The 16902-nt window shown below is 27.8% G+C and overlaps 1 protein-coding gene across 1 annotated transcript in view; it reads right to left on the bottom strand.

Moving 5' to 3' along the window:
• Positions 1-1805: 1805 nt before the first annotated feature.
• LOC117171345 (protein dimmed-like) overlaps positions 1806-16902 on the bottom strand; it is an 82156-nt gene continuing 67059 nt past the window's right edge. The window contains exon 6 of the mRNA XM_033358580.1: positions 1806-7696. Coding sequence (XP_033214471.1) covers positions 7540-7696 — 157 coding nt within the window. The 3' untranslated portion in view covers positions 1806-7539. The remainder of the gene's footprint in view (positions 7697-16902) is intronic.

Here is a 16902-nt window from a genome sequence, read left to right as displayed (position 1 = left end):
CAAGATTATTGTTATCAATACTTATGTTTTCGGTCGGTCGTAGGCGTGTAGATTAGGGTGCCTCATTAAATCCCTTTTTTAAATATTTAAAAGAAATCTTGGATCGGAACTTTATTTCGTTTGGTGAGAAAATGATCTCCTATTTTTTCAGATTAAAAAAAATGTTTAGAAGTCCCTATGGAGGTTTATGCGCGGAAGATTCGATTTTTGAATGTTTTAAAATTTCTGTTTGAATAATTTTAACTATCTTATCTTTTACAGTGCAGGAAATTCTTTATCTAGGTGCAATGTATTTGTTTTCAGTTATGAAACGTTCAAGAAATATTACTTACCTTACAACAATTTCTACTTTTTGAAAAAAAGCAATTCTTGTCCTACGATAAAAAATTGTACCTTTAAAAAATAAATCGAGATATGGAAATAAGCTTAGGAAGCTAAATTATTTCTTGAAAAAATTACTGAAAAAAATCCTTAATAATTTATAATCTATATTCAATTTATTGAACAATTTTCTAGATAAATTCTTTTTAAACGGAAGTCTTACAAAATACAAATTTGGAATAAATTTATTTGTTAAGTTTATTTGTTTTTAAGGTTATACAAATATATTTTTGTTATGATTCTTAGGAAAATTCAAAAAGATTTTTGAAGATTTCAGGTGACAAATAGAAGTTTCAATATAACAGTTAATTTTTCAATAAATAAGTTGAATTTCCAACGAAAAAGATAAATGCTCAATGATAAAGAAAATATTTTATATTTGAATCAAAATGATTTTAATTTGAAACAAAACACAGTTGAATTCAACTAAAAACAACGGATTTTCAAGAAAATAATTGAATTTTCAACAAAAAACCTTTTTCAGTCAAGAAAGACAAAATATTCCAACAATAATTGATAAAATAACTTAATTACAATTAGATAAATATAATAATATACACAAAAATAAATAAAATAAATAATAAGGTAAACTAATTTTTAGTATAAAATTAAAATTTTAAATGCTATCTATTTTTTTAGTTTATTTGTTTTTAGGTTATATAAGTGTAAAAGATATTTAGGACTTGTAGAAGTTTAGCATAAATTTAAGATGGTTTTACACATTTTCGGAAATCTTTAAAAAATGTAAAATATTTGTAATCTCTTTAAAAGTTATAAAATTCCTCAATATATTCTTAAGTTAATCAAATTATTCCTAGAATTTAAAAAAATCTTTTAAGAGGAATTGTAAGATTTTTTTATCTTGAAAACCTTCAATGTCTTTTAAAAGTTTCAAAATTTTATTTCGAATTGTTTAAAGATCTTTTGAAATGTTTCATAATCATTTTAAAAAGTATCGTAAAATTAATTTTCTTTAATGAATCATTTAAAAATTTCCCAGCAATCTCAAGTCAATTTTTTTATTTTCTTGAAACCCTTAGCAATTCTTAAAAAGCTTTAAAATTTGTTTTTCGAAATCTGCAAAACTCTACGCTTAAAATTTTTTAAAATCTTTCTCGGTTTAAAATTATTTTTTTTTTAACTGCTAAATATCTCCTAACCTTACTAGATTTTTCTAAATGATATAATATTGCAAAATTAAAAAATCTCGTTTTGAAATCTTCTATATTCTTTTTTAAAAATGTAGGAAACCATTTAAAAATTCACATTTCTAAATAAAAGATAATTTGAATTTTTGTCCGGAATATTGAGAATTTGTTTTTTCTTGAAATCTTTCAAAATTCGTAAGACTTATTTTTATGGAAATTTAGGATAAATTATAAATAGAAAATAATTGATGGAACAAATTGTTTTTCAAGTTTAGAACAAGTATTCCTAAAATTTTTCTGGAATAGTAGAAATTGTTGCCAGTAAAATAAGTAATATTTTCTAAAAATTTCATAATTTAAAAAAATAAATTAGGGATCAATTTGACGTTAATGGTGTCAAATTTTTGTCATAAAAATCTTCATAGCGACCGCTCGATATATATTTTTTAATCTTCAAAAAATAGAGAATAATTTTCTCGCCAAAAATGAAGAAATTTCTGAGTCAATAATTCAGAAAATTAAAAATAAAAGGATTTCATGAGGCGCCATAGTGTAAATTAAGGTTCTGCCATAATCAATGACTAACTATTCGTGAATTGCGTAAAAAATATTCGTATTTTAAGTAAGTATCGTGGTCGAGAAAACATTAAATTCGAGCAGTTGTTAATTTGTTTAAGATTCGAAGAGAGTCGTAAGAGTAGAAATATATACAGTAGAATAGGCCATACACTTATTCTGGAATGTTCAGTTGACTCTGCTAGTATTCCTTTGAAAGCAGTTAAATGTGTGCAATGCCAGCAAAGCATTGTTGGCGGTACAAGCAACATTTATAATAACTATTTCGCATGCGATTAGTGGTAACACAGCATCGCTTCTGTGACACTGACTTGTGTACAAAATTGCCTTTTTCACTCGCCTCTCACGCGGAAAATTTCCCATTTGTCAATTAATTTATTTTTTTTACTTAATCACACTTTCCAATACTTTCCAATTTTCTAATTTCTCTTCTCATAGAATTAGATAGCTTTCAGAACAAACAGAAGGTGAACCAAACTTTTATTTATTTTAATATCAAATGGAAATATTTATTTTCCGCGTGTAAAGGCATAGTGTACACTTTTATCCAGTGAGGAAAAATTTGGGGTATTAATGCCCATGCCAAGACCCGACTTGCCAATATCGGACCAATATTGAATCCAGAGTTGGCAAAATACAATCGCCAATAAATAGGTAGCGAATTAGAGACTCGCATTCTGAGATCCCGGTTAGACCGGCGGCAAGTGGCGTGCGCACGCCAGCAACATGCGACCCCTTCCCTGCGGGCCGCGTGCGCGCGCACGCTTTTCGTTGGCTTAATCGGGATCTCCGCATGTGAGAACAAAGCTGCGTTCATCAGCACACTTTAAAATGGCTCTGATCCACTCCTTGCCAATAAAACAATTTTTTTTATATTAATTTTAAGTTAGTGTCAATAATTTATTATTGATAATTTTTATTCTATTTTTTATATTTATCATATTGGCAGTCAGTACTGGTTCAATGTTGCGTCAATCGTGAGTCTTGATAATTTCCCACTGGATATTCACAAACTCTCAAAAAAACGAAACGACCGTTTTTTTATCATTGCCAGAATATTTTCGTAACACACAATTAAAATACACATTACACATATAAAAAATACATAGTAGGTACGTCAATAAATTTCACTCCTGACCGTTCTCTTTTGCTTGCTTTTGATTCGTCATTTCACACTATTTTACCGAGCGGCAATTATCGTTCGAAACATAATCTATAAGATGTTGCGTCTGGTAACTCGAGAAAATTTAAGGCCTAATAATTTTTACACACTTCACTCGTCTGGTAACTAAAAAAAAATATATAGATATATAAGAACAATCAAACAAACAATAACAATTTGGTCCCTATTTCTCGTGTGATCGCAATTAAGAATCGCTACTGAGAAAATCGTCTTTCTCAAATCAGCGAGCGACTTATGGCTTGTATCCTATTATGCTAATTGATGAAATTATCCTAAAAAGTCGATGTATTCGCTGCGTCAATAAACGGATTGGCAACATTTCCTTGGTGGCGAAAAGAAGCAGTTTTAGCTGCCGAGCAACATTTTTTTACCCTCTAACGCGTAGTCCTGATACCAAAGAAACTTCTCGAGTCTCTCGCTGAGTATTTGAGTTTTCAATTTTCCTTTAAATTAATTTTTTTTATTATTTGAGACATTTGTCCGAAAATGTAAAAATAGGTTTGGAAAATTGCAAATTAATAACGGAAAGCGTCAAGGCTTAATTAGGAAGACTTTAATTACTAATTAAAAATTTAGAAGTCCCTTCTAGAATCAAGATTTTTAAGAAATGATTCTAGTTTTAAAATCTTTAAATAAAAACTTTCATTGTTCAAATTGTTGTAACTGTAATTTTAAAATTGTACGATATAAAATTGAAATGTTAAAATTTGTCGATATTCAAACTTCAATCTGAATGTTGTCGTAAATGTACAATTTTAAATTAGAAACTTTTTTAATTGAAGAATTTTAACTTTTAAAGCACTGAAAAGTGAAACGACTTCAAACTTTAAAGAAAATAATTTTTTAAATTATATTCTAGAAAATGTACATAAGTTAAATTCTTCAAAATAAATAATTTCCAAACAATATTGTAAAATTTTTTAATGAAAATGTTGAAATATGTGAAATTCAACATTTATGACTTTGGGAGTCATGCTTTCGATTTCATTTTGCAGTTTTATCAAAGTCTCCTAATTTACTATTGACGCTTTTTGATACTTTTTTAAAACAATTTTGCTACTATTTTGAAAAAAACACTATTGGTACTTTTTCCTTAAATTTCTGGATAATGCAAATATTTTTTCACTCAAACTTTTGTGCTAATTTAGCTAAGATAACATATTTAATTTTGATTTCAAAAATGAGAAAAAATAAACTTTAATACAATTTTGAAGAGATCTCTAAAAGTCTCACGAGATCTCAAAATATTTCAAAGGGGTTTAACATTTTTTAACTAATTCAGGGATTTGAAAGCATTTAATGGTTTTTTAAAGGGATTTTGAAAGATTTGAGAATGTTTCATCTGATTTTAAAATTTTAGAAGAAGAGATATCACAAATTAAAAAGTAGTTTACGTGATTTAAAAATATTTCGAGGTAATTTGTAGGAATTTTATCAGACCTACGTGAATTTGTAGGATCTCCATGGAGTTAAAAGATTTAAAAAATTGCAATGGATTTCAAAGGATTTGAAATATTTTAAGGCATTTCACAAGATTCCAAGAAATTTCTTGAGATTAAAATTTTTTTTAGGAATTTGAAAAGGGTACCAAAGATTTTAAGAAATTAAAAAGATATTAAGAGGTTTAAAAGATTTGAAGAGTTTTCCACGGATTTCAACAGAATTCAATAAAGGGGCTTTATAATAGTAATAACATCAGATTTTATGGGATTTCAGAGGATTTCAAAAATTTCATCGTTTTTGAAGTAATTTTAGATGATCTTACAAATTTTTAGATACTTTATGGAATTTGACTTGATTTTTGTGGAATTACTAGGGATTTAATAAGATTCAATGTATTTTATACATTTCAATGGATTTCAAAGGATTTTGAAGAGTTTAGGATATTTTAAAAGATTGCGAGGAATTTAAAGTGATTTTAGATCTTTTAAGTTTTCAAAGAATTAGGATTTGAGGAAATATCAAAGAACTTTAGAAAGCCATTCGTGATATCAATTCTATTAAAAATATTTTAAGGGATTCAAATGGATTTAGGCAATACATGAAATGAAAATTCAATGGACTTTTGGGAATTTGTATAGATTTTAGGGATTTCAGAGACTTTCAGGGAATTTCAAGGGATTTGAAAGAGTTTAGGGCATTTTAAAAGATTATGAGGTATTTGACGAGATATAAAATTTCTAACGGTGTTTTAAAAGAATTTAAAAAAATACCAAAGAGTTTAAAAAGGTTTCCAGGATATCAATGTCATTTAAAAGATTTCAACGAATTCAAACGGATTTCTAGAAAGTTAAGGAAATAAATGAAATAAAATTTCACGGGACTTCTAGGGTTATCTACGCATTTTAGGGATTTCATAGATTTTATGGGATTTCAAAGGATTTTTAAAAGTTTAGGGAATTTAAAAAGATTCGAAGATATTTAACAAGATTACAATTTTTTAAAGGTTTTTAAAAGAATTTCAGAAAATATCAAAGGGTTCTAAAAAGGTGTCCATGATATGAATAACATTTAAAAGATTGCAAGGGATTCAAACGGATTTCTGGAAAAGTTGCGGAAGTAAATGAAATGAAATTTCAATAGAATGTTCACGACTACTAAACATTTCTACGGATTTCAGGGACTCCATTGAATTCAGGGGATTTTTAAGTATTTTTAAGAGTTTAGGGTATTTTCAAAGATTCAAAGGAATTTAATGGGATTAACATTTGTTAAATAGTTTTCAAAGAATTTGGTTGCATTAAAAAAAAGGAAGGATTTTAAAAATCTGTCCAGGCTGATAAGATTTCAAGTGAGTTGAAAAGATTGACGGATGTTAAACAATTTTGAAGTTATCAATATATTTTACAAGAATCCCTGGATCTAATACTAGATTAAAAAATACTTAACCCCCAGATTTCATATTTAAAAAATTGGATGACACTATTTGGCTGCTATTTTTTAAAATTTATGTTACTATTGACACTATTTTGAATTTATCACACGAAACCGAGGCTTTGAAATATCCTAAATTATAGCCCATCCTAAATTATTAGATCTCAACTCCGGCCCCTTCCGACTGGTTGCGAGTCTGAGAGGGTTGCAACCCTCTCGCGATCGATCGTCTCAGCCGCCAGGAAGGAACTTCTAGTTTTGCAATTTCCTTTACAGACTTTTCAAGATAATTATTTTATTCTCCACGTCTCAAGCTTCCGTTCTCAATATTTGATGAAAGTGGAGACAAGGATCTACGACAGCTTGTCTGGAAGCTATGAATTCTTAAATTGAAGAATTCCTTTGTATTCTGACTTTATAATCTTTCATATCAATGGACACATCAATCATTGATATTACTCATAATTCCTAGTGTGACTGGTGAACTTTAAAGTTGCTACTCTAAAGGTTTTCACAATCTTTGTATTTTTAATGGTGTACAAATTTGAAATGATTTTCTAAAACAAAATATTAAAGGAAAATTGAAAACCAGACAACCGTGCATTCACCCGCTTTCGGCCGCAGTACATTTATCTCCTTTTCTCTTCTTTCTTCAAAAGATTCGTTGACACCTCGCGAAGAATCTCGCTGCTACAGGATTTTTTTTTTCGTTTCCACCGAGGAAAACGAAATGGCGCGCTTTTCTTCTCACTATAGCATGCAAACGACTCTCTTATAACGAGGTTCTATCACAGTTTCGCGTTTGAGGCCGACATCGAAGTTCGCTGTCTATCGCTACTTTTATCATGCGCACTATCGTCCTCGTCCTTGAGATGCAAAGCGACCAGTCGAGGCCATTTTTAACACCCGCACCGAATTTCGATCTCCAATGCTTATCGTTACTCACATATCACACTTATCTCCATCCCAGCACAGTTTTTCTCTTCGCTAATCATTTTTTTTTGTCTTTTCTGTTTTTTCTCGTAGCTTTTTCGTATCATTGAAAATTCGTTTATCCACTGTCTCTATTTCTCGAGGGGACAACCTGGCGTGTTGGAGATGACTCGATAAAAATGTTTGTAGTATCGAAACGGCAACTACGATGGCATATATGATTGTGTCTCGGTTTGGGGGTTTGGAGAGATCAGTCAATCAGAGGTTATCGATTCGCAGGACCAATTAAATACCGGGCTTCCTTTTCTCTTTTGCAATCAGCATCTTTCTCTTTTTTGTTTTTGGAAGGAACACTGTTCGAGGTGGGTTGATACTGATTGGACTGATTGTGTCGTGAACCCCTTGCGAATTTGCTCCCAAACTCCTTCAAGAGGAAGACGAAATTTATGGTATCCTACGTTCTAAGTCCTCGTGCAACAAGTTGTTGTTATTCGTTTCGTGAATCGAGGCTGGAGAGGCTTCTTCTGGCTGCTCGCCACCACTTAGCTCCAGTTGGCCCGTACTATCACCACTATTGGAACCACATTCTCCGTCGACGAATCTGGAAACAGAAATATGTTATTAGCAACTTGAGTTACGCAAAATGGGATAAAATTTTAAACTCAAATAATTCTTTTATTGTAAATAAGATCATGTACAGCAGAACCTCGATTATCCGGCCTTCGATTATCCGAAGCTCCACGTTATCCGAGGCAACGGGACTCATCCAAGCACTCCGCACTAACCGAGGCGTATGCTCGGCTAATACGGAGAATCATTAATAAAACAGATATCTACATTCGTAAGTTGTTTACTTTTTTTTGCTAAATGGTTATAATTATTTTTCTATTTAAAATATATCAAAAATAGATAACTCTTCCGAATTTCGAACTTCTTCCGTATTATCCAAGTTTTCGCTTATCCGAGGTATCTCCCCACATTACTTCGGATAATCGAGGTTCTACTGAAGTTCAAAATAAAAGTATGATGCTTTTTGTTTAAGACAACTTTTTCTCTGATTGATTCAGGTGTTGATGGTTCAAATATTTAATCTCTGTCCAATCCTTTTTTTTGCTATAAAACACAAACCTACATTAAATTTAAAAAAAAAACTATTTGCCATTCTTTGAAGTATGAGCGACTTTGCCTCGCAAAGTGGGACTAAGTCGTTCACTCATAATAAAAAGTGAAAGAAAGTTCTTGAAAGGAAAACATTACAGAAAAAGTAATTATTTATCAGTTTTATAATTATTTTAAAGCAGATAAAGTTAATAAAACTTATCGCAATGTTAAATTATCTGGAAGATAACCAGATGTTTTAGTAGGTATTTTTTATCTCCTAAACGGAATGATCATCGCGGGAAAATATTTTTTTTGCTTTATAATAAACCCCAAAAACACGATTTGGTTGTCAATTTTATTCTTTTGTTGAAAATTCAACTATTTTGTTGTAAAGTATTCTTATTTGGTCTAAACTTGAACCATTTCTTAAAGAACATCTTTTTGGGTTAAAGATTCAAATATGTTGGTAGAAATTTAATATTTTTTGGTTAAAGATGCAACTGTTTAGTAGAAAATCAATCTGTCTTGCTTAAGGATTCAACTATTTTGTTGAAAATTTCTTTTTGGCTGGAAAATTCAACAATTTGTCAGAAAATTATGGTTTGAAATTTCAATTTTTTTGGTAAAAATAATATCTTTTTTTTATAAAAGATGCAAATCTCTCAATGAAAATTTTAGTATTTTGTTGAAATTTGGTCTTGTTCGGTAAAAAGTTATTTTTCTTGTTTGGAAATTCTACTATTTTTGTAAAAAATTGAATTTTTTGTTTGAAAATTAAACTATTTTTTTTGTTGAAAAATGACCTTTTTGGTAGAAAATTAATGTTTATAGTTGAAAATTAATATTTCATAGTTAAAAATTCAACTATTTTGTAAAAAATTCGTCGTCTTGGAAAGAAAATTAATCTTGTTTGTTGGAAATTTATCTTTACGATTGGGGATTCACTATTTTGTCAAAAAAATGTTCGTTGCTTTTTAAATTAACAGACTAGAAATTAGTTTTTTCATTGTTTGAAATACATTTTTTCAACATAAAATTTAACTGCTGCATTTTTGTTGGAAATTCAATCCTTTTTATTTGCAAACAACTATTTTTCTGCAGATTCATGTATTTTGCGGAAAATTTGTCTTGATGTAGAAAATTAATTTTCTTACTTGAAAATTCAACTTTTCTGGGTAAAAATTCTAATGCCTTTTAAAACATTCGCCTTTTTTGTTAGAAAATTCAAATAATTGATTAAAAATGATTTCGTTTGAAGTTTAATCTGTTTTTTCTCAAAATCGACCATTTTGTTGAATGTAGGTTGAAAATTTATCTCTGTATGTTGAAAATTCTACTATTTTGTTAAAGTCATATTTTCTGGAAAAAATTGAACTGTTTTGTTGAAGATTCTCAAATTTTGTTGATATTTTTTTTCTCTTGGTGGAAAGTTCTTTCTTCGTTGAAAGTTCAAATATTTTATTGAAAATTTAAATTTTTATTTGAAAATTAATCTATTTTGGTAGTAATTTAATCTTTTTCGGTTAAAAATGCAATTACTTAGTTTTGGCTGAGGATTCAACTGGTTTGTTAAAGTCGTATTTTTTAATCGATAATCCAACTGTTTTGTTGAAATTTGTCTTTTTAGATTGAAAATTCATCATTTATGGTACAAAAGTCACCTATTTGGTTGAAAATTCGTCTTTCTTGGTTGAAAAAGAATTTTTTTCCTAAAAAATGTAACCATTTGTTTGGTAATTTAGCTGTCTTTATTTGAAATTCAATTTTTTATTGAAAATTGGACCATTTGGTTGAAAATTCATCTGTTCAGGTTGAAAATTTAACTATTTAGTATAATTTTTAACTATTCTGTTAAAAATTAATTCCTTATGCTTGAAAGATCAACTATTTAATTGTAACTGAAATTGTAAAAAATTATTTTGTTGTTAAACATCTAGTTTTTGGTTAAAAAATAATCTTTTCGATCTTAGAAGGAAACTGTTTTCTAAAACAAAATTCTTTTTCTTAAAAACTGAACTCTTCTGTTTAAAATTCGCCTTTTGGGTTGAAAATTTCGCTATCTTGTCGAAAACTCAAAATCTTAGAAATTTAATGGCATTTCATATTAAATTTAATTAGTCATCTACATTAATTTAATTTAAAAAAATTCATTCACATATTGCTTTTTGACAAATCCCCCTATTTCTCTTATTTTGAAAACATTCTGGGTTGTGAATTCTTAATTTAGCAAAATTTCGCAACCTTATTATTGTTTAATTTCCTAGTCAACAGGGCTATACCATTCCGGATTTAGGTCAAACCACAGGAAGATGTTCCGATTAAATGGAGATTATCTAATCACATAATACTGAAGTTATAACAATAGATTTACAATTTTATGACTCTTGATGCACCGATTTAACTTTAAATGATGTTTTAGTTAATTTTAATTTTGGCAAGTGAATCGGTGTTAAGTCTGAGTGATTTAGCACCATGTAACCGTAACGGATGTTACTGGGGCGACGCTTTATCTCTAAGATGGCAACTTATCGTTGCACTTGGTTTTATCTTTATGTTCGTGTAGGTACATCTACAAGCGACATGTAATACATAAACATCAAGACGCGCTGGCAGGATATGACTTTTGCATAACATTATCCTTCCGAGACGTTGGGAAAGGTCAAGAATAGATATACGTCTCTTTCATCTCATCATAGCTCAAGTAAACTTTCAGAGAAGAATATGCATCTCCAATATTCTCTTTTCATCTTAGAATTCTCTCAGCCTCTTTATTTTTCAACCTTTATCGCGATTGGCTCATTTTTTCAAAAGAGATTAAATCCACACGGAAGAAATATAGAGCTGCAACAAGGACATTTATCAAGTTTTTATATTGTCGACTAGTGTCGTGAAATAGTTTTTTGTTGATGGTATGATGGATTTTGATATACTAGTCTGAACCAAAATAGTTATATTCTTTGCTTGTGAACATAATATTCTCTAGGTTCTCCGGGATTTGAACCCAGGTCTACAGATTGCCGGTCTTGTGCTCAGACCCACTAAGCTACGGTTAGCTTAATGGGTTAGAGACTAGACCGGCAATCTGGAGACCAGCGTTCGAATCCCAGCGGAACAAGAGGGGATTTTTTTACACCGGTAAAGGCTATAACCATTTTGGTATAGAATATTAGATCAAAAATCGCAATTCATCGATGAAAAATCTAATTTATCATAAATTGTGAAACAAATGTCGTTCAAAATTACCCAAAGGTATTGGGAAAATATGTGAAATAGGGATTTACAGAATAATTTACTTGTACTATTATCACTAATGAATTAGATTTTAAACCCGTTACATAAAGATATTATCTCGATATTCTATTACCAAAAGTTGAAAGTCTGAATATAGTAACAATTAAATATTAAGTAGAAATAATTTTAACAGAGATTATAAAATAATTAAAAAATAATTTCTAATTTTCCATGAAGAAAGATGAATTTTAAATCAAATAGTGGAGTTTTCAAATACAAAAATTAATTGTTAACCAAAAAGTTTTATTTACAACCAAATAGTTGAACCTTAAAGCTAAGAAGGCGAATTTCACACAAAAGTAGTTTAACTTTTAATGATATGGATGAATTTTAAACCTACGAAGATCAACTTTCAACCAATTAATCGAAATATAAAAAAAAGATTAAACCTTAACCAAAAATAGTTGCATTTTGAACCAAATAGTTGAATTTTCAAGCCAAAAAGATGAATTTTTTGTTAATAACAAATGCTAAAATTTTGTAAGCCAATGACATGAAGTTTTTAAAAGACAGTTAAATTTGTAACTAAAAAGTGATTTTTCTACCAAAAAATAGGAATATCAAAATAGTTTAATTTTTTACCAAATAGCTTAATTTTAACTTGCAAAGCTGAATTGTTAACGAAATTTCGAATTTTTAAACAAAAAAGATGGAACTTCAACTAAAAATTATTTGAATTTTCGATTAAATAGTTGAACTTCCAAGTCAACGAGATGAATTTTTTAAAAGACAGTTAAATTTTCAATCAAAGAAACTTTTTATCTAAAAATGTCAAGAAAAATAAAAAAATCAAGAAAAAAGTTGAATTTTCGACCAAAAAGGATTACTTTTTAACTATAAAAATGCATTTTTAACACAATAGTTAAATTCATAACCAAATAGATAAATCTTCAACTTATGGAGAAGCATTCAATTTTCTGACATCAAAATTAATTCTCAAGAAAGACAAAAATGATAAAAAATTGAATCGTCAACCCAAGAAGTGTATTAAAAAAAATTGTTGAATTTTTCACCAAAATAGATGACTTTTTAACACGATAGTTGCATTTTTTTTAAAGAATTAAATTGTTAACCAAATGATAAAATTTTTAACAAAACGAGATGAATACTGAAATTAAATATAATAGTAGACTTTTCGACCAAGAAGAGTTAGCTTTGAATGAAAAATAGATTTTCTTATTTGATTCTATTAATACATTTTGCATTTAAAAACAGAAAAGCGGAAAAGGAGAATTTTTTGAAAACCGGGAAGAAGAGGCATTCTTTTAAAAAGGGGAAAATAAGGAAACGGGGAAAAAGCATCTAGTCTTCATTTTTAATATAGAATCTTTTATAAATGGAAGAAAACAATTTAAAATTGAAATTTACAAAATTTTTAATTTATTATTCTTTTGCCATTTTTTTAGTTCCCTGATTTCCAAGTTTTTCCTAACCTGCGGTTATCCTATTTTTCTAAAATTTATTTAAAATTATAAAACATATTCCTGTTCCTTTTTTTATTTTAAAGAATAAGGTCTGGTTTTATTACGGCCAACATTTGAGGGATTAATAAAGAGAATTTTTTAAGATGTGAAAACCTCGTGAACTTAAAAACTTCGGGAAATTTTAAAGATAAAATTACGTAAAAAGGACTGATATATTTATAATTTTCTGTTCTTTTCTAATGAAATAATGAATAATCGAGAATATTTATACACAAAAAAAAGGTTGGTTAAAAATGTGTCTCAACCGGAAATTCAACATTGTTTCAACCAAAATGTCGACAAAATGGAATAATAATTTATGATTAAACTCTTTTTGCCAGAAAATTAGGTTTAAAATAACCCGAATTTCGTATAATTAAATATTTAACTTGACCTTCAGTTTATTTTAAACAATTTTTTTTAATAAACGCAAATACTGTAAATAAAAACAATATTATTATATAATAATACGTGAAAGTGTGATAATTGGAGTAGTGTAATAAAGAGAAAATTTGTAATAAAAATAGATTAGTTATTAGTTATTAGTTATTAGATTAGTTAAACTGAAATGCTTTTAGAAAATTTGTACTCGTTATGCGGTCATCTGGAATTTGAATTTTGATTTTTCTTACATAAAATACTTTTTGTTGAATTTTCTTTTTTTAAGGAATAAATGAAGATTATTATATTTTCCTTGAATATTCGTATGATAACTTTTGTTTTCATTTCTTATCATGAAATAGTTAAATAGGTTAATAAAGCTTATTTTTGCACTAAAAATTTAAGTACATACGTAATAGTATTGACTCAATAACATTTTTATAAATGAATTCACAGACAAAAAATGTTTAAATTAATTTAGGAAACAATCTTAAATAACTAAGTTTTTAAATATGACGGGGACATTCGTATCCGGCTCAAATTTACTTTTTTAATTTTGCCTAATATTCTTGACGACTTATCTTATCTATCTTATCTATATATCATAAAACCTCCGTATATAGACAGTATTTTTTTTTGTACAGAAGAATGCATTATTACAATTTTCCTCTAAAACTATAAACTTTAAAAATAAATTATGAAGGATAAAAGATTTTTTGAATGCAACCAACATTTGTTGTTGCCATAAATCCATTTAATGGACAATATTTAACTTTACTATGAAAAGAACTTTTTTATATTTTCTTGTAAATTGTAGCGATGAAAAATTCAATAAAAAGAATGAACAATCATCAAAAAGTCTTTCTCCTTTAATAATTTACCCAGCAGTTAAAAGGGGTTTATAAAAGAAAGATTTATTTACTTATCTAGTTTCTAAACTTTTTTTTTAACTCCGAGAAATAAAAAAAAATATTTCAGTAACCTTGGTACTAATTTTCTACTCGTGTTTGAAATGAGAACTAGGGATTCTAAACAGACAAAAGTTTTCTTCCGTAATCATTCAAATAAAAATGACTTTCCAGTTCTTTTTATTCAATACTTGGCCTTATTTTTTTATAAAAAACGAATTAAACAAACATTCCTCTGTTTGCTGCTTAAAAAAATTTGAAAGTCATTAAGTAGAGCGAGGCCTGTTTAAGTTTTCGAAATTGTTGAATTTAAACTCGTCGCTCAAGAATTTTTCATTGTAGCAGACGGAAATTCAAATAATTCCCGGGACAATATTTTTGTTGCTATCTTGTTTTAGCAGCCGGTCATACGTCTTGTAAAGTCGCGAGTATGTTTGCGTTATCGTCAAGTTATCTCAAACTTCGTAGTTCAGGTATACATTGGTAACAAGTGGTTATTTCTGTTATCACGACACAATAAAATGCATCGATAAATAATCGATAAAAGCTCCTCCGAGGCGGAACTCGCTTTGGGATTGGCTAGGAGCGAGGGAGTTACGTACTGTGATTATTCAACTAATTATTTGTTGTCATTGAAGCAATGAATAGTGGCATTACTGTAGCACATTAATTACTATGATTGCATTAATAATTGAGTATACACAATTATTAATGAAACTATCGTTGGACTTGTATTATATCTACGTATTGACACATATTACACATGTGTAAACTTGAAAACAAATAATTTGAACTAGTTTGAATAGAAACCGTTCCAAACCGAATAATTTTAAATTACGAAAAGTTTCGAAAAAAAGACAATATTTCAAATATAATAAAATGAATCTAAAATTTATAATTTATAATTCAGAGTGTTAAAAATTGAAAAGTTTTATTTTGAATTGAAGAATCTCAAAAATTATCAAAATTTGATTAGACTTTAAAATTAAATTTTTTTTTTTGAAAATTGGATAAGATTTCATAGAATTTGTATATGAATTATTTCTAATTAAAAGCGTTTAAAAGTGAATAATTTAAAATTGAAAACTTGTGAATTAAAAGAAGGTTCAATTTGATCCTATTAAAATTTTACTATTCAAAATTTTAGTCTAAACTAAATTCGTCCAAGTTAAAGCTTCCTGATTTCAAAAATGCTTAATTTATATTATATTGAAAAAAATTATTTAACATTAAAAGTGATCAGGCAAACATTTCAAAGATAACAAAATAAAATCACCGTTATTTTCATAATTCAAAACAGAAATTTAAAAAATTACAATCCTTTAAAATTGAATTAAGAAAAAATGTTAAATATAAAATGTAATTTTAAATAGCAAAAATAAAAATGAAAACATTAAAACGTTGAAAGTTAGGTGAATCCAAACCTAATTTAAAACTGAAAAAAATGTTAGTCGCCAAGAAATTGTGATGTTGGACATTTTTATATTCACAACTTAAAAATTTTAATTATTTTAATTAAAATGAAGTAGTTATCAAATTAAAATTCACTTGAAATGATGAATTATACTTGTCAAAATTCAACCATTCAAATTTTAATTGCAAAATTAAAACCTACGAAAGGAAAAAATTGAAAATTTAACCCCCCCATTAAAATTCTTATCTGTAAAATTCCATTAATTCATAATGAAATAAATACTGAATTATTGAAATACCAATTTAAGATAGTATAATTTTTGTCTCGGGAAATTTCAAGATATTAAATTAAAAATTAAAAAAGCCTAGAAAACCAGTTTGTTATTTAAAGCTCCACAAATTAAAATCTTTCCATTTGAAATTGTTTTTATTTATTTTAAGTTGAGTTTGAAATGTTCAATATTTTGAAAAATTTTCAAGAAAAAATAAATAAAATAAATAAATTTCCGATTCGTTTCCGGTTATAAAAAATGCTTCCAGGACATTAATGATGCTGGATTAAAATTGAAAGGGTCACAACTCATTGATAGAGATAGCATTCCCTCGAAACATACTGAATGCCCATTTTTACGAATAAGTAATTTAATTTTTAATCTTTAAACTCAAAGTATTTAAAGAAAAAAAACCTAAACTTTTATTTCAGTAACGGAAAAGTCAAATTTATTTCGGACACTATTAAAAACAAATATAGGTGATTGAACAATTTTTGAAGATTCCTGAAATAAAAAAATGCAAACTACATATGTTGGTACTTAAGCTTTTGAATAAAACAACTTTAGTTTGAAGGCATAAAAAATTTCTCTGTTTTAGAATTGGGCATTCAAAACTATAATTTTGAAATACAATTACAAAAATTTTAAAGATGATACTTATTATTAGTAGGTATCGTATTTTATTCCCAGAAAACGATTTGGTTGAATCAACCAAATTGTTGATATATCAAACTCAATTTTTTGGTTGTTTTAACCAAATTTTTTGATAGATGGGATATTTGGTTGACTAAAAAATAAAATTTTGAAGGTTCAATCAAATATATTTCGTTGAACAAATCAATGAGCTTTCAGAAAAAAAGGAATTCACTGCCATTTTCAATTTAAAAATTATATGATTTCTAATTAGTAACATTCAAAATTAACGAATTCAAAACATGAAATTTAAAAAATAAACAATTCAGAAAAAGTCGCGAGACC

Source organism: Belonocnema kinseyi, chromosome 4, assembly GCF_010883055.1.
Source record: "Belonocnema kinseyi isolate 2016_QV_RU_SX_M_011 chromosome 4, B_treatae_v1, whole genome shotgun sequence".
Classification (NCBI taxonomy): domain Eukaryota; kingdom Metazoa; phylum Arthropoda; class Insecta; order Hymenoptera; family Cynipidae; genus Belonocnema; species Belonocnema kinseyi.
This window is presented reverse-complemented; position numbering and strand designations above follow the sequence as displayed.